The sequence below is a fragment of the Schistocerca serialis genome, chromosome 5, assembly GCF_023864345.2.
Source record: "Schistocerca serialis cubense isolate TAMUIC-IGC-003099 chromosome 5, iqSchSeri2.2, whole genome shotgun sequence".
Lineage (NCBI taxonomy): Eukaryota > Metazoa > Arthropoda > Insecta > Orthoptera > Acrididae > Schistocerca > Schistocerca serialis.
In genome coordinates, this window is record NC_064642.1 from 315,313,049 (window position 1) to 315,340,901 (window position 27,853).

General features: G+C 36.0%; 1 protein-coding gene across 7 annotated transcripts in view; it reads right to left on the reverse strand.

The window, feature by feature from the left end:
• The window catches only part of LOC126481541 (protein NDRG3), a 529,080-nt gene that overhangs the window by 34,875 nt on the left and 466,352 nt on the right, over positions 1-27,853 (reverse strand). For all 7 annotated transcript variants that reach the window (XM_050105365.1, XM_050105367.1, XM_050105366.1 and 4 more), the window contains 3 exons: positions 26,152-26,298; positions 24,618-24,887; positions 19,694-19,778 (listed from right to left, as the gene is read on the reverse strand). In XM_050105365.1, the coding sequence (XP_049961322.1) occupies positions 19,694-19,778; positions 24,618-24,887; positions 26,152-26,298 (502 nt within the window). The remainder of the gene's footprint in view (positions 1-19,693; positions 19,779-24,617; positions 24,888-26,151; positions 26,299-27,853) is intronic.

The following is a 27,853-nucleotide window of genomic DNA, read 5'->3' on the forward strand; positions in this document are numbered from 1 at the left end:
GCATGTTTCCCGCTGGATCGCGCGAAGCTCCGTCTGCGAATTTTCTTTCATCTTGTCTATTGTTGCAAAGCTTTGTCTTTTCAATGGGGTTTTCAACTTTGGAAATAAAAAAAAGTCTGCAAGGGCCAGGTCTGGAGAGTACGGAGGATGAGGTACCACAGTGATTTTGTTTTCTGTGCGACAGTCACGCTCAAACAGGGATGATTGTGCAGGTGCATTATCATGATGCAAGAGTCATGAATTGTCTCACCACATTTCAGGTAATTTCCTTCTCACATTTTCTTGCAGGTGTCGCAATGCATCCTAATAGTACCACTGATCAACATTTTGTCCCTGTGGCATGAATTCATGATGAACTAATCACCCAAAAGTCAAAGAAAACTTTGACATTTGACCTGACCTGGAGCTTTTTTCTGTCTTGGAGAACCTTTCCTGACCTGCTATGAAGATTGAACCTTGGTCTCAACATCATAACCGTAGACTCCACATCTGATGACCAGTCATGACTCTCTAAAGGAACATATCTTTCTGCGATCCAAAAGCTCTTCACAGATTGCAAGGTGAAGATATTTCTGGTCTTGACTCATGAGCCTTGGGAGGAACTTGGAGGCAACATGATGTGTTCCAGACAGTCAGTCTGTGATTGACATCCCTGACATGAGCATCTTCAATACATGTCAAAGGGTGTCCTGAATGAGGGTCATCTTTAACTTCCATCTGGCCATTTTTAAACCATGTGAACCATTCATAACACTGGGTATGGCTTAAGCACTCATCACCATAGTCTTCCTGCATCATTTGGTGCATTTCTGTAAATTCTTTATTGAGTTTCATGCAAAATTTAATGCAGACGCATTGCTCCTCTCTCTCTGCCATCTCGAAATTCTCAAACTGTGTGGCACGACATTCTACTCAATACCACAATGAACAATAACTAACAGACAGAGAACAATGAAACTTCCTGCAGTTACACATTAAACAAAAGCATGTGCAGGGATGCTGACTGTATTCACTTCAACACACCCTTGGTATGAAATCACGAATGTTCTGGAATTTTTTGAACAGACCTCATATGTGAGCAGAGTATGCGAAAGAGCTCCCTTCCAATTTTAAAGCCTTATGTCATCTTATCTCCTACTCTTACTTGTACTTGTTGTGCCACATATAGATTACCTATCAGTCTCTTTTCTTTCCTGTTAACATGAATCTTCTTCTGGATATCTAAAAGTTTTCCCACCAAACTCTATAAAAGATTTTTTTCAAGTCAACTAGAACTCCACAAACTTCTCTACCTGTTCTAGGTATCTTCTCCCAATTAATCAATCCAGCAGCATTTCCTGTACCTTTGCTTGTTCTGTAGCTGAATTGTTCTTCTGCCAGTTCTCTATCATTTTTAAGTTGCAACTGTCTGCTCATTATTCTTAGTAGAATGAGATATCAAACACATTGACCTATATTCTATACTTTGTGTGGCATTAGTTTTCTTTAGCATTGGCACCATCAATGTTTTCTGTGAAGTAATCTAGCTGCTCAGGTCCCTCATAGACAATATTGTACAAATGTAGTACTTCCATCTCTCCTTGGCCTCTAGATTTGATGAGTTCAGTTGGATACCAGCTTCACAGAATACATAAAAATAATTTAGAAATGCCTTTATACTTTCCAATGGAACAGAAAAATCTTCCACACTGTACAGTTAACAACCACATTAATAACTCAATAAACCTAATTATGCTTAAAACTTTATAATGTAATAATTTCAGAAGCTTCTTCAGCTACGAAGCACTAGTTCTACTAGTCATAAAACATTTGCAGCAGCTCTTCTTGATGTCAGATACTGAGTTTATAGTAGAAACTTTCTAAAATTGGAAGTATTCTGCCTTTGAAATGGTAAAGGATTAATTCACAGTGGTTATTAATAGCCGTTTTACAAATCTCATAAGTTACAGGTTACAGTATATTGGTTGGTGGTCTATTGGTAAATCAACATGCCTGCAAACCGAGAGGTCACTGGATTGAATCTCAGTCACACCATGGATTCTCAGTTTTTCTTTTAACCTAGCCTTCGCCTTTCAACAGTGTGAGGAGCTGCCAGAAACAACATGTGGTTTGGATTCCATGTTAAATTGTAGGTCCCTTTTCCTGACTCAATGGCCTGATGCAAATCTTTCTATTGGATGCCACTTTGGTGACTTCATGTCCCTAACCTACCATGGTTAGGGACATGCAAGGCACCAAAATGGCATCCAATAGGAAGATTTGCATGAGGCCATTGAGTCACACACAATTATTTATTTTTGCAGGTTACAGTTTCATTATAGGATATCATGCAAGCAATTAGTTCTTTTATAGTTCTGTCTTTAACAGAACTTTTCAATATTATTCATCTTTTCCTGTGCAGTGTTAGTCTTTTCAGTTCAAAACATTTGCTACACTCAGTTCCACTTAAATCTGTTTTAAATATTCCAGTCCTTGTTTACTCATACAATACCTTCCAATCTCAATTAACTATGCTGTAATGTCTTAGACCATATCCCACAACACATCTTTTCCTCTGATAAAGATTTACACACACTTCTTTCACTGATGTGTATTCTGGTTCCTCTTTATTTTGCATTTTATCTGTTAATTTTTAACAACTTGTTACAGCACTGTATTTCACGTAGTTCTGGTTTCTTCTTTATTTTTCCATGGTCCATAGTTCATTTCCACCTTGTGTTTCACTGCAAGTACCATCCCAAAGGATTTATCTCAATTCCATGTCAACTTTTAATGCTTGTACAGCTCTCCTGTTGAAAAAATGCTTTCTTCACTAATTCCACTCTGTTTCAGATGTTTTCCTTGCTTTGGCTATAATGAAAAATCTGGTTTCCTCAATAGCACAATTCTTTCAATACTTCTGATATGTCTTGCCTTGGTTTAACAATTTGCTCATTTTCATTTGTACCTGTTTTTCAGCTTGTTTGATTGGTCAGTATTTATCCTTAATACAAAATCTGTGCTAAATTCCCCATGGGGTAGCCTGTAACCCCTGGAGGGTGCGTCCCCGGGTGGCAGATAGGGGAATGCCTTCCAGATGTAGGTGGTAGGAGGGAAATCAAATACTTCTTGCAGACCAACAGGCTCAGCAACATCTGATCCACAGTGGGCGGCTGCTAACAGCATCTGTCTCCAAGTTAGGAGCGGCTGACATTTTGGCGGAAGGCAACAGAATACCATGCTGACAGAATTACTAGAGAACCACCTGGAAGGATACATTCATTCCTAAATGTTCCGGAGTTTTAAATAGTTCCCCAGTCGGATCTCTGGGGGGAACAGTTCTGAATGGATCCATGTTAAAGACGAACACAAGGAAGAAAATTAATATTGGAGCTGAATTGTTTGAAGTATATATGAAGCAGGAAAATTAGCAAATGTTATCCAAGAAATGACACAACTAAGTATTGATATTCTTGGTATAGCAGAAACTTGGTGGCCTGACAGTGGAATGTGTTCTACAGCTGGATGTACAGTATTTTATTCTGGGAATCAGGACTGAAATCATAGAAGAGGAGTGGGCATTATTGTTCAGAGCGCTATTCCAAGAGCGTTACGGATTTTGTGTCACTTTTCGATAGAGTTGCCTTGTTAAAACTCAGTGCCAAACCCATTAACCTCAATATTATTCAAGTATATGCTCCAATTGCAGATGCAGATGAACAAGAAGTGGACTCTTTCTATGACCATGTCAGAGAAGTGTCTGCCCTTACAAAACATCACAAAATTAATATAAAAATGGGAGATTTCAATTCCAAGCCGAGAAATGGCAGATGTGAGGACCTCGTATGTCCTTTTGGTTTAGGAACACGAAACAAGAGAGGTGATCATCTGCTACAATTCTGCCAAGAAGGAAACATGAAAGTCACTAATACATGGTTCAAATTACCACCATGACGACTTTATACACGGAAATCTCCAGCTGACAACAAAGACAACATAGTCCATAACCATATAAAATATAGTCTAATTAATAAGCATTTTGGAACTTCAGTTACAAGAGCATCCACTTATCCTGGAGCAGATGTTCCATCTGACCATAAACTACTAGTATCTTCTCTCTCTCTTTTCTTTTTTTTTTAAAAAAAACCTTGTAAAATGCAAAAAACCAACTCAAACAGCCTCAACTAAGAAGTGAAGTTAGCAAGGACATCAACTATAAAACAGTGACAATGAAACCTCTAACTAACCAAGAAAACAGAACCAGAGTATGGAAAGAAACGAAAAACATTATGCTAACCACTGCTCGAGAAACAATAGGACATAAAACAAGAGATCAAAAACAGAAATGGATGATGATGAAATTCTTCCATTGATGGATGAATGGCAAAGGTATAAAGCCCAGTTAGATCAAACTAAGTACAATAATATCCAGAAACTCGTAAGATCAAAGATCAGAACAGCAAAAAATGAATTGCTACAACATGAATGTGAAGAAATTGAAAGCTTGCAAGCTGCACATGACGATTTTAACTTACATAAAAAGTTAAAAGAAACTGCTGGGATGTAGAGAAGAAAAAACATCTCCTTACTAACCAAAAATATTGAGAAGAGAGAGATACCAGAAGACTACACTAAGAACCTCTTTTCAGATGATAGACCAAATTTTGAGATTTCTACAAACAATAATTAAACAGGATTTCCAATCATGAAAGAAGAAATCGAGAATGCCATCAAAAACTCAAAAATCAATAAAGCCACAGGGCCTGACGAAATTCCAATCAAACTTATTAAACTCCTTGATGAAGAAGGTATCAAAGTCTTACACAAATTGTTTAACAAAATTTACGACACTTTATTCATTACCCTGATGAATGGCTATTATCAACTTTCATTCTCTTACCAAAGAAGAGGAATGTGAGAAAATATGAAGATCACAGACTCATTAGTCTTATGAGCCATTCTCTGAAACTATTTCTGAGAGCCATCCATCAATGGTTATATGAAAAATGTGAGAAATTCATTAGTGAGACACAGTTTGGATTTAGGAAAGGTTTAGGTACAAGAGAAGCAATAGTCACAATACAAGTTCTAGTACAAAACTGCTATGATCAGGGTAAAAATGTATACCTCCGTTTTATTGACTACAGAAAAGGATTTGATAGAGTACAATATCATATACTCGTGGAAATTCTCAAAAGAATTGATATAGATGAGAAAGATATCCACTGTATAGAGAATTTATATTGGAATCAGACAGCACAGGTTAAATTTGATAATGAGGTCACAGATATGGTCAATATATGTATAGGAGTCTGACAAGGATGCATAATGTCACCCTTGTTATTTAACTTATACTCTGAGAATATTTTTCAGGAGGCACTTGATGAAGTAGAAAAAGGCATAAAGGTTAACGGAATGTATATCAACAACTTTCACTATGCTGATGACACGGTATTGATAGCTGATAATTTAGATGACCTTCAACAAGTCATCATCATAGTAGCAAATTACAGCAGTACTCTAGGTCTAAACATTAATGTCAAAAAGACTAATTTTATGATTGTCACATGAGAGTCAGGCTCATTTAAAGATACAAATGTATGATTTCGAGGGTCTATTATACAAAGAGTCAACAAGTTCAAATACCTTGGAACCTAGCTTTGTGAAGACTGGCAAACAGACTTCAAAATAAAATTTTAGAATATTCTTACAAGCACAGACCTAGACCTAAACCGTAGAGACTGACTTGTAAAATGCTACATCTCGCCTGTGCTCCTACATGGCTCTGAAGGACAACAATGAAGACATTAGAGGCCTTTGAAATGTGGATTTATCACAGGATGCTTAAAATACCGTGGACTGCAAGAATAACCAACACTGAAGTACTGGAAAGCATGAACAAGCACCGAGAAATGTTGACAGTGCTTAAAAGAAGAAAAACTGCATACCTAAGACATATAGTATGGAACACCAAATATATGCTTTCTGCAGTTAATAATAGAAGGAAAAATGGAAGGAGAAAGAAGACAAGGGTGAAGAAGAACATCATGGTTGGACAATATAAAGCAGTGGACAGGACTACGAAGTGTAGACCAGCTATTACATACTGCAGTTCACAAAAGAAAGATGCAACATGTTGTTGCCAACATCCATTGATAGATAAGCAGCAGCAGAAGAAGAAGGGCTACATTCAGAAATTCTTCTAAGTCATCTTCCCTTTCTTTTAGCTGGAAGAGTCTGTTGTATCCATGGCCATCTATAGGAATTAAATTTATGTAAATGATTGGTCATTTTTGAGACATGTAATGTCACAAGAACTAAATTTTATAAATGACACAAAAAATCTAATTATATCCCAGAGATTTGATGGTTATCCGCTCATCTCTAGAAGTGCCTGAGAATTCTGTAATGGATAAAAATTCTAAATTCTGTACTACAGATTCTGACGGGGGAGGGAGGGTGGGGGTGGCAAAAGCTCCCTTGTATCTTGCATGAACATAAAACTTACAATTTTCTTTCCTTTTCTCACTGTCCAATCATCAAATGTGATCAACTGCAGTGTCAATGAGCTGCAACCTCAGATTATAATTTTTTAAACATAAACTTGCCTATACTTATTTTACCACTTTCATTACTTGTCTGTCTGGCTAACCCTCATTCTTCTCAAGATTTCAACAATTTTATTTCATCTTACAATGACAGGAATTTTTTGTGACTTACTAATGGTTTATCAAGTTCCTCTACTTTTTCTTTTTCTTTTTTATACATTATGCGATCATCACTGTGCAAGTGAAAGGTTGAGATTGAGTGCTTAAAATTATTCAGACTGGAATCCCCAGTAATGTAATTTTTAATATTACTGCAGTTATTTAGCATCCATGTCACCTAAAAACTGATGATAGATTATCAAATAAAATCAAAAGTTGGTGCCCACTCCATATTCAGCAAATAATATTCTATAAAAAGCTGAAGTGAAATGAAAACAACAATGAACAATTTTTACTTACATGGAGTGTGAGCTTCCTGTGTACAGGCATATTTAATATATACACAGTGTATTGTTGTACAGGATCATTAAGAGACCAAGGAAGAAATTTAGCAGAGCGTGCCTGGTGCTAGTTCTGTACTTCACCAGGGATGCATTTTCAAATATTTCCACTCATTCTCAGCTCGCCTTGGGTTTTCAGCTAATGACACAAGCATGTGAGAGTTTTGCTTACTCTGCATGTGTGCAATGCCATTTTACTGTCATTGGATTTGAACAACAAGCTCACATGCATGTGGAGAATGGGGGAAACAGCTCACTACTGTGAAGAGGTGTGGGAAGAAGTATTTTTTGCCCCTGGATCACTGCTGACAAAACACACATTATTTACTGCTTACTTCTTATGCCTATGCTACACACTGATAGATTGCAAACATTGCTAGTAGGTGACAAAAGGTTCCAATTTAAACAATGGCAGCACAGGCCACAACTTTGTGAATGAACCAGTTATCTGTTGACAGTTCACACATAAAGTTCTGTGCTAGCTGTTTGTTGATTTTGTCATAAGGAAAGAAACAATATTCATGATAAATAAATAAATAAATATAAACAGCTGAACCCAGGGTGAATATAAAATAAATGTACTCTCAAAAACACATGTTTTGAGGCATAATTTGTTGGGATGATATGTCAGGAAAGAGGTGCCATTCATATCAATGTGTTACTCCATGAAAATTAATATCATGGAATACTATAGTTCTAGCTGCCGCATCACATGATAAGGCAACCCACGAGCTTAGGTGAGTACCTGAATCCATCCCATGGATCATCAAACATCGCGCATGTCTGCCCTAAACCACATTTTGAATTCCTAAGAGCTCCTTTTTAGATTCCCCTTATAGACTTAGGAATGACTACTACCATGGAGCCACGCGGAATTAGCAGAGCGGTCTAAGGCGCTGCAGTCACGGACTGTGCGACTCGTTCCGGCGGAGGTTCGCGTCCTCCCTCGGGCGTGGGTGTGTGTGTTTGTCCTTAGGATAACTTAGGTTAAGTAGTGTGTAAGCTTAGGGACTGATGACCTTAGTCCCACACACTACCATGAATGGCTGACAGTATGTATATAGTGAAAATCCCTGGAGTAAAACAAATACTACTGTTTATGAATTGTGCATACACACACATGCACAAAATTATTTGATAGTGACTCTAGCTATTTAAACTCTTGTTCTTTTTCCCAGCCTGAGTATACACTGTCACAGCCATCTTCCTCCCCTCCCCACCTCCCACACACTCCATACTCATGTTCTCTCTCTCTCTCTCTCTCTCTCTCTCTCTCTCTCTCTCTCTCTCTCTCTCTCTCTCTCCCCCCCCCCCCCCTCCCTCCCTCCCTCTCCCTCTCTTTCAGCAGCTGTGTTGACACTCTCTGAGAGTTTCTGCAGCTGTGAGTGTTTTCTCAGTATCTGTCTGTGTCCATGTAGAATTGTGTGTACTTAGATTGGAAACAGAGTGAAAGTTCAAGGACTAGTGCAATTTTATGATCTGTTACATGAAATGAAATGCCATGTGACTAGGGCATCCTGTTGGGTAGACTGTTAGTCAGGTGCAAGTCTTTCGATTTGACTCCACTTTGGCGACTTGCACATCAATGGGGATGAAATGATGGTGATCAGGACAACACAACACCCAGTCCCTGAGTGGAGAAAATCTCCAACCCAGCCAGGAATCAAACCTGGGTCCTTTGGATTGACATTCTGTCACACTGACCACTCAGCTACCGGGGGCGGACATCTGTTACATGTTTTGATACATCATCCATCAATCTGCTGCAGGAGGGTGTTGATTTTAATTTTTCCCCATGCTGTTCTTCCATTAGTTTCAGTATGTATAACAGAGAAGTAATTGGGTGTGTTGAAACACTATAAAAAACTTAAGATTTTCACACTACTGATATCACATCTAAATGACTATTTCACATTGCTGTTCAATGCCACTTCAAAAAGTGCTCATAAATGATCAGCAACCATTCAATGCACTTGTGGACATATATTATGAATATCATTTCCTGTAAGTCATTCAGATGAATAGGTTATTAGTGACACAGCACAAACTTTGATTTAACAGATATATGGAAAGAAATCAATGAAGCCCTTTCCAAAGGAACTATCCTGGCAGTACTTGACAGATTTAGAGAAACTAAAATCTGGAACACTGCATGGGGATTGCCCAAATTGTGGAGGGAGTGGATGAGGGAAAGGAGGGGTGGGAGTGGGGGGGAGATCATAAAATGATGAAATGATTGTATAGACATCTTACTGTAACAAGTATAGTTCCCCTACTACATATGCCAGTTCTGTAATGCTTATTGAATTTTTCATTGCAACACATCATCAAATACTATAATATTGTGGTCTACTAAACCAAACATTGAAAACTAAATATAAAATATAAATATAATGCCTCATTTTTAACAAAAAATGTTATCATTGTATACGTATCAAAACCTGTATCATGCACACGATCAGTGAACGAATGAATGTTCCTGCAAAAAATTTCAAATTTTCATGTAGCTAATCATGTACACAGAAAGGTTTGCCAAATGGCAAAACATTAAATGAAACCATATACTGATATTACAAGAAAATGAGACCAATAAGCTCTGAAAAAAAGTAGAATATTTTCTGAACTTTTGAGATTTATTAGTATTCATTTATCCCAGCATGAAGGAAGGAACACATAGAAAATGTTGTGGGGAAGGCTAACTAAAGACTGCATTTTATTGGAATCTTCTCATGAAATTCCGATCACCAACTTTCTCCTCCAAATGCGAAAATATTTTGTTGACACCAACCTACATAGGGAGAAATGATCACCACAATAAAATCAGGGAAATCAGAGCTCATACAGAAAGATATAGGGGTTCGTTCTTTCCGTACACTGTACGAGATTGGAATAACAGAGAATTGTGAAGGTGGTTTGACGAAACCTCTGCCAAGCACTTAAATGTGATTTGCAGAGTATCGATGTAGATGTAGATGAAGTAGAACCTTCAGGGATGGAGAACTGATCAAGAAATACACAAAGAAAACTGTTATAAATTATTTCATATGCAACACTACTATCACAATGGCTATTACTGAAATTCAAAATAATCAGATATAAACTAAAGCAACAAAATTAAAATTTGATTATATAATAGCAAAACAGAAAAGAGAGTTTGAAAAGCATACGAGCCTCGTACCACATTAAAATCATGTATCAGACCAGAACCTGAAACTTAGTATTTTCTTTTCACTGTACTCGCCTCTGAAAGGCAAACAAGCAACTCAAAATTTTACATGGCCTTCATGGCTTGCATAGTTTTGGTTTTTTCATCAGAAACTTCTTTCTCAGTTCTCTTCTGTCCACATGAAATTGCTACCTACAGTCACCTATGAAACACAGATATAAATAAACCTAAATTCACAATGCAGTTCAGCAGTGCACACTATGTCCAATTGTAGAGAGGACAATGAATTTTTTGCACACAATTCTGTCTGTCAAAATACCTCAAAAAGTGATTTGAAGCTTAGACCATGATCAAATTGTCATTTTTGGAAAGAACAGTTGTCAGTAGGGGAAGCTGCTCACCAAACTGGTGTTCAGTGCAGCAACATCATTCAGGCATGAAGCCGCTATCATGAGACACAAAGTGACAAAGCTTTTGTCTATTAGTGATGACCCATGGTTAACAACACCAGCTGATGACCACTATATACAAAATACACCTTGCAGGCATTTTGAGGAGAATGCAGAAAAACTGCTTATTGCCATTTTGGAGGCAACTGTGAGGATGGTGTTGACCCAGAATGTATGCAACCCTCTGCACATGACTAATTTGGTCTGTAGGCATTTACGAAAAATAGTACAAACCTTCCAGCACTGTGGTGCATGGGAAAGATTGGCAACATGGATTAACAGCATTGGATTCTCTTCATCAGTGACTGTAGGATTTGTCATAGAAGAGTGTGGCGTCAGTCCGATACCAATGTCCATCTCAGGCATGCAGTACTGAGGGATCATCAGGGAGGTGAGTCAGCCATCATGCTATCATGTACAGATGTCAAACTTCTTTTGTCACGATCTATGGTAATTTGTGCCTGTGGGGTATCAGAACTGAATCCCACAATTTCTTGTCCAGCCACAAAAACATTATTTTGGAGATGGATTCATCTTTCAAAATAATAATGCTCAAGAACAATCCATCCACTTCATGAACACCCTTCTCCAGGAGGCCTTAGTCATTGGGATTGCAAGGCCTGTGCTATCTGCTGACTTGAAACCAACTGATCACACTGCGGACCAGCTGGAACATTCAGTGCATTGTTGTAGGTGTCATTGGCATACATAGGCTGATTTCAAAATGACTGCCATCAAACAGTGATATAGGTTTGAGCAGTATATTTCAACCACCTTGCAAACAGCATGCCAAAAAGGGTGCAAGTATGGAGTAATGAGGTACTGAAGGTTACCCAACAGCAGATTTTGATTTCACAAATGTACACTTTGAAACATGGTGTCTTTATTTTGGTTATTGCTTTGTTTCTATTTCGCAGGAAATTCCTTCAATCCCTTGTCTCCTTGCATCCAAGTCCTCACACAGTCACAGATATATTGGTGTGAAAGTGGTTCTGAGCCATTTATGTCCATGCACAGGGTAGAATTAAGGATATATTGGTCAATGGACTTTATAACTTACTCTGTACAATATCTGCACTTATTTCTATGAAAGAACATAGCACTTCCAAAAGCTTCAGTACACTGTTTTTTACACGTTGTTAGCATTATGCTATTTGGAAAGACAACATATGAAAAGGTCTGCACGTAACACTTGCTTCTTTATTAAAAGTTGTACTTAAGGTCTCACTGTTTTATAATCCTAAACCATAAAAAATATTGTTTTATGCACTTAGACAGTTAATGAAAAATATTTTACACTTCCTCCTCCAAAGTATGCACACACCTATTAGTGGACATTAATGTAGATTTATCCACCCTTTGGCTTTTAAGACAGCTTGAATTCTGTTAGGGACACTTTCAGTGAGGTGTCTGAGTGTCTACAGAGGAATGGCAGCCCATTCTTCCTCAAGAGCCAAAACCAGAGAAAGTAGTGATGTTGATTGCTGGCATCTGGAGCAAAGTTGACAGTCTAATTCATCACAAAGGTTAAGACTCTGGACAAGCCAGTCCATCTCAGGAATGTTATTGCCATAAATCATTTGCCTCACAGATACTGCATTATGACAGGGTGCATTAACATGCTTATACAATCATCATCTCCAAGCTGTTCCTATACTGTATGCAGCACACAATGCTGTAAAATGAATTCATTTCTTTCTGAATTTAGCATTGTGGTTTGTAAGTGCAATAAGAGGACAACACCCAAGCCACTAAAACCACCACCATACTGTAACACCGCCTCCTCTGAACTCCACTGTTGGCACTATACACAATGGCACATAACATTCTCCATGAATTCTCCAGACCTGAAGCTTTCCATCAGACTGTCATAGGATACAGGGTGAGTCATCACTCCTAATCACTTGTTATCAGTCACTCACTGTCCAGTGGTATCACTGTTTACACCACTTCAAGCATTGCTTAGCAGTGACTAGTGACTTATGAGGAGCTGTTCGACCATTGTAAATTCATTCTTTCTCCTTACTATGCAGAGTCATAGCGCTAGCTCACCTGCCGGTAGTGCTTTGCAACTCACAATTGATTCCTTCTGCTGATTTCTTTTTACAACCACCCACCATAATGCTCAACTGTCCCTGTCCATCAGTACACAAGGTCTACTAAGTTTAGATGCGGTTATTCCTTCACATTTCTATTTCATAATTACATCACCAACAGAGTTGACTTGGGTAGTTTTAGAAAGGCTGAAGTGTCCCTCATGGATTTGTTTCTCTAGTCACATCCAATGACTGCTCCACATTCGAAGTCACTAAGCTCTCCTGTTGTTACAGCTTCTCTACTGATGACACAGTACTTCCCATCTCCTTTTATACTGGCAGGTTCACATTTCATGACATGTAGCAGTGAATTTTACATTAGATAGGGGTGTCTGGATACTTAAGATGAGATAGTATATATATTACGCAATATCGGTATTCTGCAATAGGCATAACACTATACCTGACAGAAGCAATGTAATTCCCATGGAAAACATTTCTTTACTAACATATATGAATGATTTATATTGTCTGTCAACATATGCTCTGTTACTAAGATACTACTCAAGTTATTGTTTGTGTATGTTGCTTTTAATCTTTTATGAAAGACTGAGAAAAGTTGGAACACAGTAGTAAACCTTTTTCATGCAACAGTCAGGTTGGGAATTGGTTAGTCCCTTGTTCTATTCAAATGCAAAAGTGCCACCAACATTACACCTAAGACTGTATGAGAGGATATGAGGGGAGAGGTATAAGAGGAATAAAACTAACTAAATTGTTGAAATGAGAGCTTCCATAAGAAGTCATCAAGCTCCAATTAGATGATAGGGACCTTAATTCAGTCAAACAGATTTTAGAATGCAAGAAAATGACAGAACTTAAATTTTAGTTAGAGTGGATCTGCATCAGAACATGACTTACAAAAGCCATGAATTTGACACAAAAGCCACAAAGGTAATTCACATTCAATGTTGTGAATGACTAGAAAAGGAATATTGTTATATGAGTACACATGACATACAGAGTGGAAGAAAAATGTAAGAAATATATATTACCACACTTATTAGACACAGAGCTTGGATTCAACAAAAAAGTTACAGGAAATAGCTGACTTTTCTTTTTTTTAATTTTTTTGTTGTTATTTATTTATTTTAATTCTCACTTGTTCCCATGAAGTGATTTCTGGAAAATGCAGGAAACCCTAGAGAGTTGAACCCCCGTTCTCCTAAACATGACTTTTATGCCTTACAATCTGCACCACCTCACTCAATTACATGGAAAGTGTCATACATCCCAAATTGAATGTATTGTGTATCAGTCGGCTAGGCATACTGCCTAAGGTGAACACAATGACCAACTTGTAAATTAAACTCTTTTATTGTATTTTTCAGTCTTGGATCTCAAAAATAGCATCATAAGTAGGTTTGACTTGCAATGTCACAATAAACATGCTGGTTCACATTCATCATCATTTGAATGAGAGGTAACCTATCTCCAATGTTATTCATTCTTCTCATTGGGCAAGCTATGAAGAAACCAAGGAGAAATCTGGAAAGGGAATTCGAGTTCAAGGAGAAGAAATTAAAACATTTGAGATTTGCAGGTGACATTGTAATTCTGTCACAGATGGCTAAGGACATGGTACAACAGTTGAACAGGTGGGTAGTGTCTCAGAAAGAGGTCATTTGATGAACATCAACACAAGTAAAAGACAGGTAATAGAATGTGTTCAAATTAAATCAGGCGATACTGAGGGAATTAGATTAGGAAATAGTAGATGAGTTTTGATATGTGGGCAGCAAAATAACTGAAGGTATCTGAAACTAGAAAGGATATAAAATACAAACTTCGCAAAAATTGACGTTTTAGTCTTCAGAGAAAATCTGTAATCACTTTTATACAACAGATTTTATTGCCCTCTACATTGCTTTCATTTTTAAAATGGTTGATTTTAATTCAACAAGAACCATCTTCAGATCTTATTGTAACTGTTACAGGAGCAACTTGTCCAATTATCAGCAAAATTACATTCTGTGTCACAACATAAATATTACAAGTTTTCAAGCTCTACTGTAGATGCAGAACATCTGAGAAGTTTGGAAGGTAAGAGAGGAGTACTGACACAAGTAAACAGGTGTGAGCAGGTCATAAGTCACACAGGATGGATCAATCAATAGAGTACTTGATTACAAAAGGCAAACCTCCCAGGTTTGAGTCCCTATCCAGAACACAGCATTAATATGCCAGGAATTGTCAGATCAGTGCACACTCGGCTGTGAAATGAAAATTCATTCTGACTGCGTCTCTCATATGATAACATGCACACTGATGTTCCAATGATTGCTTAGTCAGATGTGGGAAGAGGTGACAAGCAGCACAATTACTGGCCATGACCTGCTGTAAGCATAGATCAGTAACCCAGTTAAGGGAGATGAGAACAATAATAAACAGGACAAATGAAGTTTCATGAAAGATGTGTCACAAAACTCATAAGCATTGTTTCATGAACCAGAGAATCAAATTCTTTCCAAAAGTAAGGATAATACTTTCAGTTTTGAAACAAGACTAGCACAGATAAACAACTTTTGAACTGGGTAATTGAGTTGGATATGGACGACACTGAAAGTGATCTCAGTGTCCTTCAATCCAAATCCATCTGAATGAATACACTGTATTCTTCCCCATAAAGCTGCATTTTTATTGGGAAACAGCAGATTTTCAGTTGATCATTTGTCCATAAATTTGCCTTATAAAGACCTTCTTTATGTGCACTAATATGACTATCAGATTTAATGTCAACCTTCTGTCCTGTTCCCCCTCTCCCAAACAACAATAGTTTGCTACTATTGGTAACGGCTCAAGTTACAGTATGTTATTCACAATAGCACTGGCTTCATCAGTTGGATGTTTCCATGAATACATTGCAGCAGTGACCTAATTGTTTGCTTCCTGAATGTTTATTTAAATGGTTTGTGAAAAACTGTCTTGCAAATCTCAATCAATGAAAGTTTTTTGAGGTGATCTTCTCAGTCTTCAATAATCTCTCTTACAGTTTTCTTTATCACATATCACATATTCCTGCCACTATAACTTCAGAAGTATTGGGCTTAATACAACACACTATACACTAGTCTATATTAAATTTGATGTATCTTAATATGTGTGATTAATCATTCATCTCTGTAAGATGAACAAACACATATTCGAATGTGCCTGACAATAACTGTGCTTCAGTGTACCATTACAAAGCAAATACTGGGCTAAAAGAAGAGTGCTTCCCACATTTTAATCAATATAAATATTTACTTCATCGCAGTGCTCTTCAAATTATAAAGTGCTACCACAGTCACATCAACACTAAATCGCTGCACTTCAAACAGAAATTGCATGAATCAGACAATATATACATTCCTGATGTTCTAGTGAGCAAAACTGGAATCAAAAACAGAGGAACTTTACAAATAATATGAACCAGGACTTGTAGCCTTGTAGAAAAGATTCAATTGTATGCGGATAACACTGTGAACAAAAGGTGTTATTCATGCTCTGTAGAGGAATTCACTTAATTATGAGTATACGAGCAATTTACTGATGTGTCACAGGATAAACCCTAACACTACTGATAAAATTTCGAAGTTTGTTCAGGAAACTTTTCTGAGCATTTTGGTGGCTCAATACAGAGTAATAGTGCAATGATAATTCAATTGGTTTATTATCCCAGTTACAATTTTTCTTCGAAAATGCCATTGTAACAGTGAGAAAGCAATACAAAAGTGTCTATTTTCTTAAAGGTGCCTAGGTACAGATGTAAAAGCACTAAGATGTCATTGCCATTTCTTTGTGATCAGCTCAGTATAACTTTGTTGCACTGATCTTCAGTTGCATTCAGTGAAGCCATACACAAGGTGTATATCAGCTGTGTCTTGAGCAGCAGACCTACCCACATTGCTGTGTATCAACTAACCCTGCATACTCAGGCGTACTGAATGTAAGCCTAAAGGTGAAAAGTAAAGTGGTCATAGCTGTTGTCAACAGGAAGTACTGTGAATGAATGAAACAAGTCTTTTTCTAAACAAGAGACAGAGTGCATACTACTGACCTTTGACGCATTGTGCAAATATTTTTATTGCAATACAGACATAATAATTAAGGTAAGAAATCAAATGAAATGCAGTTACTCTATAATGAACCATCAGAGAGCATGGATCTCTTACCTCAAAATACCCAGAAAATATAACAGAAATTGATAGTGGTGCAAATGGCACATTGAAACCCATATAAGCACCCATGAAGGGAAAACATAACAGAAATTGATAATGGTGCAAATGTTGCATTGAAACCCATATAAGGACCCAAGAAGGGAGTTTATTGCACAAAATGCATTTTCAAAACATTGTCTTCAATACTCCTAGGAATTTTTTATTCCTTCTGCATACTGATAATTGCTGTAACCCACTGATTATATTCTTTCACCTTTCTTTTCAGCGATTTATTTTCATAGGCTGCATATTTACTTTCTCATGAAGCAGTTCAGAATGTGGCAATTCAGAGCAACATCTATGGTCTACCATTCATTCATTAATGTAGTATCATTCATTAATGTAGTATAAATCACACTTGTTATGTTTCTACACATCAACACTCTTTTTACTACTATTAAAAAAGAACCTTCAAGAAAAGATTGTAATAGAAATAATTATACATTGTATACTATATTCATTTGTATGGGTAGTCTGGAATTTATTTTAAGAAGTTAACATGAATATCCTTATTATTTCTCATTCACAAAGAACAACACAGATTCACAAGGCAATAGAGAGATAATACCATTTTAGAAGATACTGAGGACCTTCTCTCATGCTCAAGAAATAAGTGACTCACTTCCATTGTAAAACCAGCATTATGGAACCTAACTAAACAGAGCACAAGTACCAGTAATGCTGTGAATTAGAAGATTAAGATTTATTAATATTTTATTGAAAGCAGCTTGCCATTACAAACATATCCTTTACACAATACATATCAGTTTTGCATGCTACAAAGTACTTGCACTTAAACAAAATAGAAATTACTAAATAATAGTGTATCAGTTACTTACATATTTAGAATATTCTATATAATGTTGGCTCCACTGTAGTGTTAAATGCAAAAATCAGTGCATTCTTAAATATTACACCTTATATAACTGTTTTAATTATTACATAAATATAAAAACAGTTACTCATTCCAAAATTTACATTTTATGTAAACAGATCTGAAGAATTAAGTGTAATCAGTACACAAGGAACTTCCCAGTTTCAAACACACTATCATTACATAATATAGGATCAGAATAAAAATTTTAAATTTTCAACAGCACTGAAGCAACTCAATAAACAAGTTTTAATTGTAACATGAACAGATATGGTCATAGCTCCTCTGAAAGGTATACAAGGTGTATCAACGCCAGTAAGAAGGCACGAGGAAAGGAGGAGGGAAAAGTGGAAGACACAATTACAACATACAGTACTATTCAATACCTGAATCTAGAGAAAAGACTTCTGCTTCCTTAAAGTAACTATGTAAAGAAAGAAATTAAACGATAAGGCAAAAGGAAGAGAAACTGCAATGTTCCTGCAACTGCAGACACTGAGACTACTAAATGAGGAATAAGACCAAAACATATGGCAAAAAATGACATAGCCTATTTGTTATTCTTATTGTGAAAGAGGCAACTGTCAAGCTGTAACACATATCCAGCAAGAAACAGTAGCAACTCAAGCAAACATAGAGAATAACATAATATGAATATTCACAAAGAGAAACAGAAGAAAATTATCACAATAGAATTTCCAGAAATGTGATCAAAAGGTTTGCTATTTGCCTGTATCAAGAGAAAGAGCCTTACTGTAAAAAGGACTGACATGTGACAACTTTTCATGATTTTTAGAAGTGACATTTTAAGAGAAAAAAGCCTGAGGTATGCAAATGCAAATATTGTTACTGACGTTTCTGATCTTAGCAAAGCAGAAATTTAAATGAATGTATCATTGTTAAAGAAATGACTACCATGTGAAGGGAGCAGTTCAGTATACTTCAGGAAGCAGGTTCATAACAGGGGATGAAACAGGTTGAATTTAAAAAAAAATTAATAATAATGTTTCTAAATTTAAAATCAATATCAGTGTAAGTTAACTTTAAATAAGGGTTGTCTCAGTGATGATATATGTATAATACGTACATTTTCACTTTAATGTGGGAAATAACATATTTCAGACATGTTTCTCTACTTTGTGTTAGTCATTTCGATAATTACTGGCTGTTAAATGCTGCAGCTGGTAAATGCAGACAGAAAATTGTAAATGAATTAAATTTCTAACAGTACATGTTCATCTCTATACTATATTTGTCAGTTTGATTTTTCCATCTGAAACTTGTTTATGGTGTGTGACTGAGAATAATGTCTTCTTCACCATTAGTGAGTTCCTGACAGTTTGTTGGTAAGTGCTTTAATTTAAATATTTTTTGCCTCTGGAGTACTAGCATTCAGTTTATTTTGTATAAACAGACTAGAAGCTGAACTATGATTTAGGGTCTTTTTATAATTGTATGACATTACTTTTTTTAGTCTCACTACATAAAACAATAATATTCCACTTTCACCCTCTCTGTTGCAGTTAAGTTTCAAATTTATAGCTCTCAGTATTATTATTTTCTGTGACTGCAATTTCGAGTATTCTGAGGACACAGATAATTTTATAATTTCTCATAGCAGAATATTGTTATTTGACTGTCACACCAAATGACTGCCATGATAATAAATTCTTCTGGTATACAAGATCTCAGGCTGATATACACACTGTTCACATACAAACTGTGTGTCAACTTCAGCTGACAGGCAGAAAGAACTAAGGAACAAACAAAGATCTGGATTCTGAGGATTCACAAAGTTTACATTTAAAAAATAAAGGTAGTCCATAAAGGTATTTTGACTAGCTGAAGGTTAATGGGTGTGAAATTTGCTCCCATCACTTACCATATCCCTGCCCCTGAAGGAACAGACGGAATGCTTCACTGACCTTCCCCGGTTGTTCTTCTAACACCATTCCACAGTCTTGTATCTGTCAACATAGAAGAGAACAAATGTAATGTTGTCACTGAAGTACATATTTGAGGGTTACTCAAAGTTTCTCACTTCTGTGGTAGCAGGAGACTACACATGATATCTAAATACGTCATTCTACTGACTCTTAGTATGCTAAATTTAGATCACATAACAGTGACTGAAGAGTGCAATGAATTTATTTGCCAATTCATCTTCAAAAATAAGCATCACAAAAATTAAATTACAGCCAAATAAGCTTAGAAAAGTTATGCTTGAAAAATTGTAGTAAACTAACACAGAAACAAAAAATTGATAGAAAATGCCCAATTTTTTAACCACAAACAAGCTGAAAAAGTGGAGGTTCAATGCTAGATGAAATTCTACTCTTCAGCAATTAAACACAGAACTGACTCAGGTTAGTGGGACAAGGACTTAAGCTTCCATTCCAGTCCCATCTTCTGTCAGGCAAGCAACAACTGATTCAAAACACAAGCCTTACTGCTATATTTTTGTTTGTTTGTATGCCTAGAGCTGTCTGATAAATAGATCTTTCTATCTTTTTTCTGATTTGTTTCATATAAAAGTAGTCTTTAACAAAAATTGTCTGATGTTTATAAAATAATTTATTAGCCTGATAATTCTCTAAAATCCTTTGGTTTATTATTTTGAAAAAGTCGAACACATGCAAAGCAAGAGAGCAACTCAGGGGTAAAAAAAATTGATCTTTAGGATTACCACTGTCCAACTCATGAATGATGGCAGTTCACCCAGATCGAGACACTGATGGGGATTGTAGTGTTGCTGGTTACAAGTAACAAATGTGGTAGGTGTTACATGTGCTTTGCACTTTTTAAGGAGGCTTGCATTCTGCACATTATGTCTTTCATTTGCTTACATAGAATATGTCGCTTACCACTAACATCAGTGACAACTCACAACAAATGTAACAAAAATTTACTAAATAATTTGCTACAATCCCATTTAATGCTCATATTGGCTGCAACATTCACAGCAGAACACTCTGAACCCTACTGAATGCTCAATGGCTGTTAAAGAATGCACAATGTAGATGCACATAACAAGGCTTATCTCAACCATCATCATTCATGACTCCACATATAAATAAAAAAGGCAAATAAGAATAATGGTGTAAATGAAATTCATTAGTTACAGAAATATTAACACTTCAGAATCATTGGCCACCAAATTCAATTCATTCATTGATTCACTCTTCCATCTAATTCCCCTCCCCCAATGTGAAGGACAACCCCATGTTCATGACAGTTCATTTTACAAAGCATCATGAGAAAGAAAGTTGCACTATATTGTCAGATTCAAGCTTGTGTGACACCTGACTGTAAAGGATAACTAGCAATGAATAAATAAGTGAAATTAGGATGCCATTCATATTTGCATCTTTTCTAAAAGTTAGCTATGAAATATGGCAAGTACATGCAAAATATAAGAGACTTTTCAGATTTGGAGGCAGCTGTAACATGATAATGATGGTAATTACTCTTCAGCAATGGTGCAACAAAGCACTATGTAGAGTTAATCAATGGGGTTCCTCTTCCATGCTAACTAGCACAGACTCTGAAAATGTCAGTCATTTCAAACCAAACTCGTGCTTTCCTCACACGACATTCTAAAAGCCAAGAATGAAAGTAATCAGATGCATTCAGTATTCCTCGACTTCCAAAAAACATTTGACCCTTGACCCAGTTACATGTCAGCACTTATTGACAAAATGAAAACTGTAAAAGGCATCAAACAAAATTTGCAATTGATTTTCAGATTTCTTACTAGAGAGGATGCAGTAAGTTATCTTGGATAGATAGTCACATAAGATGCAGGAGTAATTTCAGGCATACCCAGGGAAATGTGTTGGAACCCTTTCTGTTCATATTATACATTAATGGTCTGATAGGAAATATTAACAACAATTTAAGAATTTTTGAGATGATGCAGTTAGCTATAATAATGTAGTACCTGAAAAAAGCTGCATAATGTCCAGTCAGATCTTGGAAACATATGGAAGTGATACAAAGATTCCCAACTTGTTTTAAGTGTTCAGATAAATCAAACTGTGACACTTCACAAAAAAAAAAAACAAAATTTAGTATGACTACAACATAAGTGAGCGACTCTTGTAATCGGTCAACTTGTATAAATATCTGGGTGAACAGTTTGTGGGAATATGAAATAGTAATGATCATATAGGCTCAATCATGGGTAAAGCATGTGGCAACTTTGGTTCACTAGTAAGATGTTGGGAGAAAAGCAGTAGCCTACAAAAGAGATTGCTTACAAAACAATCATGCTGTTCATCCTAGAATACTGCTCAAGTGTGTGGAACTCGTATCAAATACAGTTACAAAACCACTTTTAACTATTAATTCAACTTATGGGCTCAGACTTGTGGCAGTCAGATAAAAATAATTTTCTGTTGCATCCCCATTAATATTGCAAGTATATGAAGTTCTGTAGCAGAAATAGGATGAAGTGTGGTGATTTTAAATAAGCATTTCCAAAATGGTAGTAAAATTTATAATTATCATAAAGCAAATTGCATTACATTATTCTACTAATAAATATAAAATCTTGAAATGATAAGTTTAATCTTAATGAAGTTCATGAGCATAGTCAAAGGCATGTTCAAATAATAATCCAGTTATAACAAATCTATGAAGAAAAGTGTGGTGGAATGCTCTGCTCGCTATAAGATAAGCAGCCAAACAATGAAAGACTACATACATTCAGGAGCATATATAACTACAAAGCACTTAAGTGTGTTTCAAAAGTGTTTCTCAACAATGATAAAGTTTGAGTGTATAGATATAAAGCAAACTTACTGTGCTGTAATCAGTTACATAAATTAATTACATAAATTTTCTTGGACAACTGAAAATGATGAATAAATAGTCATGCTATTTTACTCCCAAAAAGTAAAGATGTAGATGGTGATGACAGGAATGAGAACTTTTAACAACTACATTTAATAGTAAAAATTTCAATTTACATGTAAGTATGATGTAATCAAATAAGTTCAAAGTAACACAGAATGTTTTATTATTAGCTGGATAATTACACACAAAGAACTGGCTTCATTGTAGAAGCTTGGAGAAGAAATCAGAATAATAGGTTAGTGAGCAGAGGAATGCTAAGTCCAATCATAAAAAAGCATTAGTTACAGCAAGACAGAATATTATATGAGGTGCTGAGAATCACAAGGGTGTAAAGCACACCATCGTCAAATTTGAGGATGTAGCATCTGTTAATCATATGGCAAGCCAGTTTTGCCTATGCTGTAGGCCCACATCGTACATACAAATGGAAAGGTGTCTCACCGATTTCTCTGATATTCACTTTGATATGGACCCAAAGCACAAAGAATAATTTTGTTGCTCTGTGCTACTCATTTGTTATCTAAGGTTTCCAACATAATTTAGTGTCTACAACATGCATGAAGTAGTACTTTGTAATTGGAGGTATTTTGGCAGTTTTATCTAAACTTCATGCACAAAACATACTTAATGAAATTGGTGATAATGAGGCCCATGAAGTGTTAGAATAGATCATAATTGTGTGTACGGTGCATTTAATATCTGTTCTTATATTGTGATTTTAGTTTCACATTAATTACACACTTCACAGCTGTCAAAAACACTATTATCACTAATTTATAAATAGAAATTTTGTGATTAACATTAATAATACACATAACACTAAATGTTAATTAATATTTCATAACAAAAAGTGGGTACACTATTTTCTCTTGGGAAATATAGAATGTTGGGACATGATTAAAAAACAAGTCAGACCTTGAGACCGGCAGTTTGTCTACAAGTTTGATTTTCAGAAAAATCTATTTTTTCTCAAAACTTGCGTCTGTGCTTTGGACCCTTATGGTTCACAGTGCCTCATATAAAATAAATTATGATAAAAATTTCTGACTACCAGTGTTGTAAAATTATTATCTGGAAATCGTAAATTATTATTACAGTAATAGAATGAGTCATGTAAGTTAGCTTTGGGAACACCATCCTTATTAGCCCAAGAATTGTGATTATTATTGTAATCATGCAGACAACACTACAGTGACTTCCCAATTATAGAATGTCTATTAGTGAACTGTATCTTGTGTATAGGTATACCTTGCAACAAGATAATTTGTATCAGAATATGTGTGCAGATTTCTGGCACGCTGAGTGTGAGCAGAGTGAGGTTAAGCAACCTAGACTGTAGCAGTTTTAATGAAAGCACAGTGATGATCACTGAGTCTCATGTTGACTAGGTCAATAGGCCTATTTGATAAATTATTTTTCTCTTTAACCCTGGACAGGGTGGGTTATGATTTAAGTCATTCTGAGACTTGAAAACCGAAACTCTGATATGAAGAAAGTATCACCAGGTACAAGAGAGTTCACTTCTAGGCACACTCAATTATATGAAAAATAAAAGAATTGTTTGATTTTAATTGATCCCAGAAATTTTAATGCTGGTAAGATGAGAGGGGGCAGGACAGTGGTGGGATAGGACATAAGAATTAGAATTAAAGATGAATGGGAGTTTTATGCAGGCAATGCTTATAAACTTGTCTGTCTAGAATATAGTAACAGGACTTTTCTGAGATGACGTTTTCTCTCTTTGCGTGTGTACACAAGTAGTGTGACATTTATATTCCCAGCAATTTATTTCAGGCTACTGATGTATGTGTATTGTATGCAAAATTAAATTAATGAATAAAGCATTAAAGAGTATCTATCGTTATATTGTAGGCTATACTTTAGCATCAAACTATTAACTACCAATGTTAATGTCTTCCACAAAATATGTGATGGTACAGAGTGATTACCTTCATCCAAGAGGAATTAGTTGGATCCAGTCTTCCATTAAGTGTGACAGTGTCTTCCACATGGGGTGAAAGAGCACCTGTGATGTTCATGACAGGCATTGACAGTGTGCGCGTCTCCTTCTTGCGAGCTGGGTCAAGTTCACGTACAATGTTGAGGTCTGTGCGGCGAATGTAGCTATCAATGAACAATGCCAAGTTCACGGGGTTGACACGATGTTCAAAGTAACTACGATATACTTGCGTCAAGTCATGATTACGTTCTTCTGTGCCCTGAAATTTTAAAATTAATCACTTTTTTTGCTACTACACCACACAAAGGTAAGAACGTTACACATATTCTATTATAGTCATTAAACTAACAACTAATCTATAGCTCTCTCTCTGTCTATCTTTTTCTCCCCCTCCCTTGGGGTGTACGTAGAGGGTTTTCCATTAAATTATGGTATTGTATTTATATAATGTCTGGAAGTCCTGTGTGTTATATCCCTGTCATTATACTTAACACTTTTATTCCCACTCTGAATTTTTAAAGCAATGAAAGCAATTATTTCTTCTTGTTTCACTAATGTAACAAACACAGCAATCCAAAAGGCTGGATTAAGTTTTCTTTTGAGAAATTAATGTAGCCTAGAACTTAATTTGGGATATGAGGTACATAAATTTGACAATTGAGCTTTAGATGGTCCAGTGTGATAAGAATAGTGGCAAAAATACAGACTCATGGTGAACCTTATTTGTATAGCACTTGGAAGTTATAGCACAAGCAACTTGATAGTTTGAATACTTAGCAATCAACTAATAATAACTCAACAGTAACTCTAGTTTTACATGTTTAAAATTGGTGATTCTATATAACTTACAAAATTTTCTTAGCATTGGTAATGTATTTGGTAATTAATAATTAAAAACTGGGAGAACTATATGAAACAACAGATATATTTTTGTACAGCTTCCCTGAGTTATTAAAGAATACTTTACACATATTCATTTCTCACATTATAAAATTCTTTGTTGGTACACCGGTTGTATGAAGTAACAGCAAATATTCAATCTGATTCACATAATTATGTGCAATCTAAGTTGGCATAATAATACCATTATATTTCTGAAGCATCTCAACATTATAATTTGTATCTTTTTGTAATGTACTGCCTACTCCCAGTAACAGTCATTGTTGCATTAATATAATCACTACCTGAGAAAGGAATAATGCCACTGGTGTTTTTTTAACTGTCAGTGATCATTTTATTCAGCGTACATAGAATCTGTACTGCAGTGCAGCCTGATTTACAAAAAGTAAATGGAAGAGTAACTGTTGGTTACTAACTTCCACCTTTGCAACACATTTGTAAATGAAAGCACTACACTAACATCATCGAGCCTGCCAGTTTATACTACTTTGAATTCATACCAATCTGTAATTATAACAAATGATTTGTCTTTTGGATGAATAGATTACTCTTTTTCTTGGTTGCAGCTACTTTATTTTGATTTATAATAAATGCAACACTATCCTTTAGAATGATGAACTTACTCTTCCAAAGTGATGCCACATAAGGTAATCAAGTACACCCTGTGTCATTCCTTTTGAGCGAAGATGACGAGCATTCAGTTTTTGATACCCCCATTCAATCCAGCCTGCTTGTGTCGATACACAATTAACCAAACAAAGTGCTTCCACCTGTAAAAATGAGAAAGTATGAACATAAAGGTCCAATAACAATAGAGAATGTAGGAAGTGGGAAGGCTGATGGATATGTGAACACAGACATTTATATGTTTGAATGTATACTTGGTTAAAAGAAAAGACTATACAAGGCACTCAGATTATCTTTTTAGTGTCACATAACTGGTGTTTGGGTGAAATGACAAGTAGAATACTAAGTGTTTCACAATAAATGCCATAGTTTACTATTTTTATCTGTTGCACTAAATTTGCTGCACACTCATTCAATCTCTACTTTACTATCCAAGTTTCCTTTTATCTCCTATTTACTTCCAAAATCTAAAAATACCATTAATAATGTCTCACTCATTCATTCATTCATTTGTAATATTCTGTAGATACCATCAAGAAGGAGAATCTACAGGCATGGGCATCCACAGAAATTTATGTGGGGGGAGGGGGGGGGGGCAAAACTCAAAAATTGCCATTTTTATATAAATGAGTATTGTCTCATTGCAATCAGCCATGTAATGCTACAACCAGATAAATGAGAGACATACTGTAATCAGGGAAAATCACTTCTCAAATTGTATGAAAATTATGTAATGAATTACACTCTGTCCTGTACAATTCGGAAGGGGTTCTCTACGCCTTCAGGGATTTGTAATGAAACAAGATACAACAAAAGAGATTCACCATTTACAGCAGACAAGGTACTGGCGGAATTAGAGCTGCGAGGGCAGGTCGTGAGTCGTGCCTTGGGGTACTCAGCTAGTAGAGCATTTGCCCACAAAAGGCAAAGGTCTCAAAGTTCAAGTCTCTGTCTGGCACACAGTTGTAATCTGCCAGGAAGTTTCATAACAGCACACACTCCACTGCAGAGTGAAAATTTCATACCTCTAAAACTATTTTTCTCTTAATAACCAGACTGTATTCTCCTAATCATTATTTGCTGGCCAGGGTGGCCGAGCGGTTCTAGGTGCTACAGTCTGGAACCATGCGACCACTATGGTCGCAGGTTCGAATCCTGCCTCGGGCATGGATGTGTGTGATGTCCTTAGGTTAGTTAGGTTTAAGTAGTTCTAAGTTCTAGAGATTGATGACCTTAGAAGTTAAGTCCCATAGTGCTCATAGCCATTTGAACCATTTTCTTAATCATTATTTATTTTGTGCTGTATGCATTTCAAGCCTGTTTCCTCTTCCTTAATTGTGTTTTTACTCATTTATTTATTTAACCTGATCTAATTAGGGCCATAAGGCTTTCCCTTACATCAGACCAGGGTTTCACACATACAGCACCTTCTTTGCATCACAGTTTCCTAAAAAAAAAAAAAAAATTTAATATTAAAAATAGTGGTAAAATTATTTGAGTGCCAGAAGTGGCAATGTGAGTAAATAATATTGACAATGAACTAGTAAAATTAATAGTGGCAGCACTTGTATTGCAGCAGATACTGCCAGTAATAATGACAATATAGTAGTAGTAGTAGTAGTAGTAGTAGTAATTATGATGATGATGATGATGATGACGACAATAATGTCAATAATAACAATGATGATAGTGGCAGAT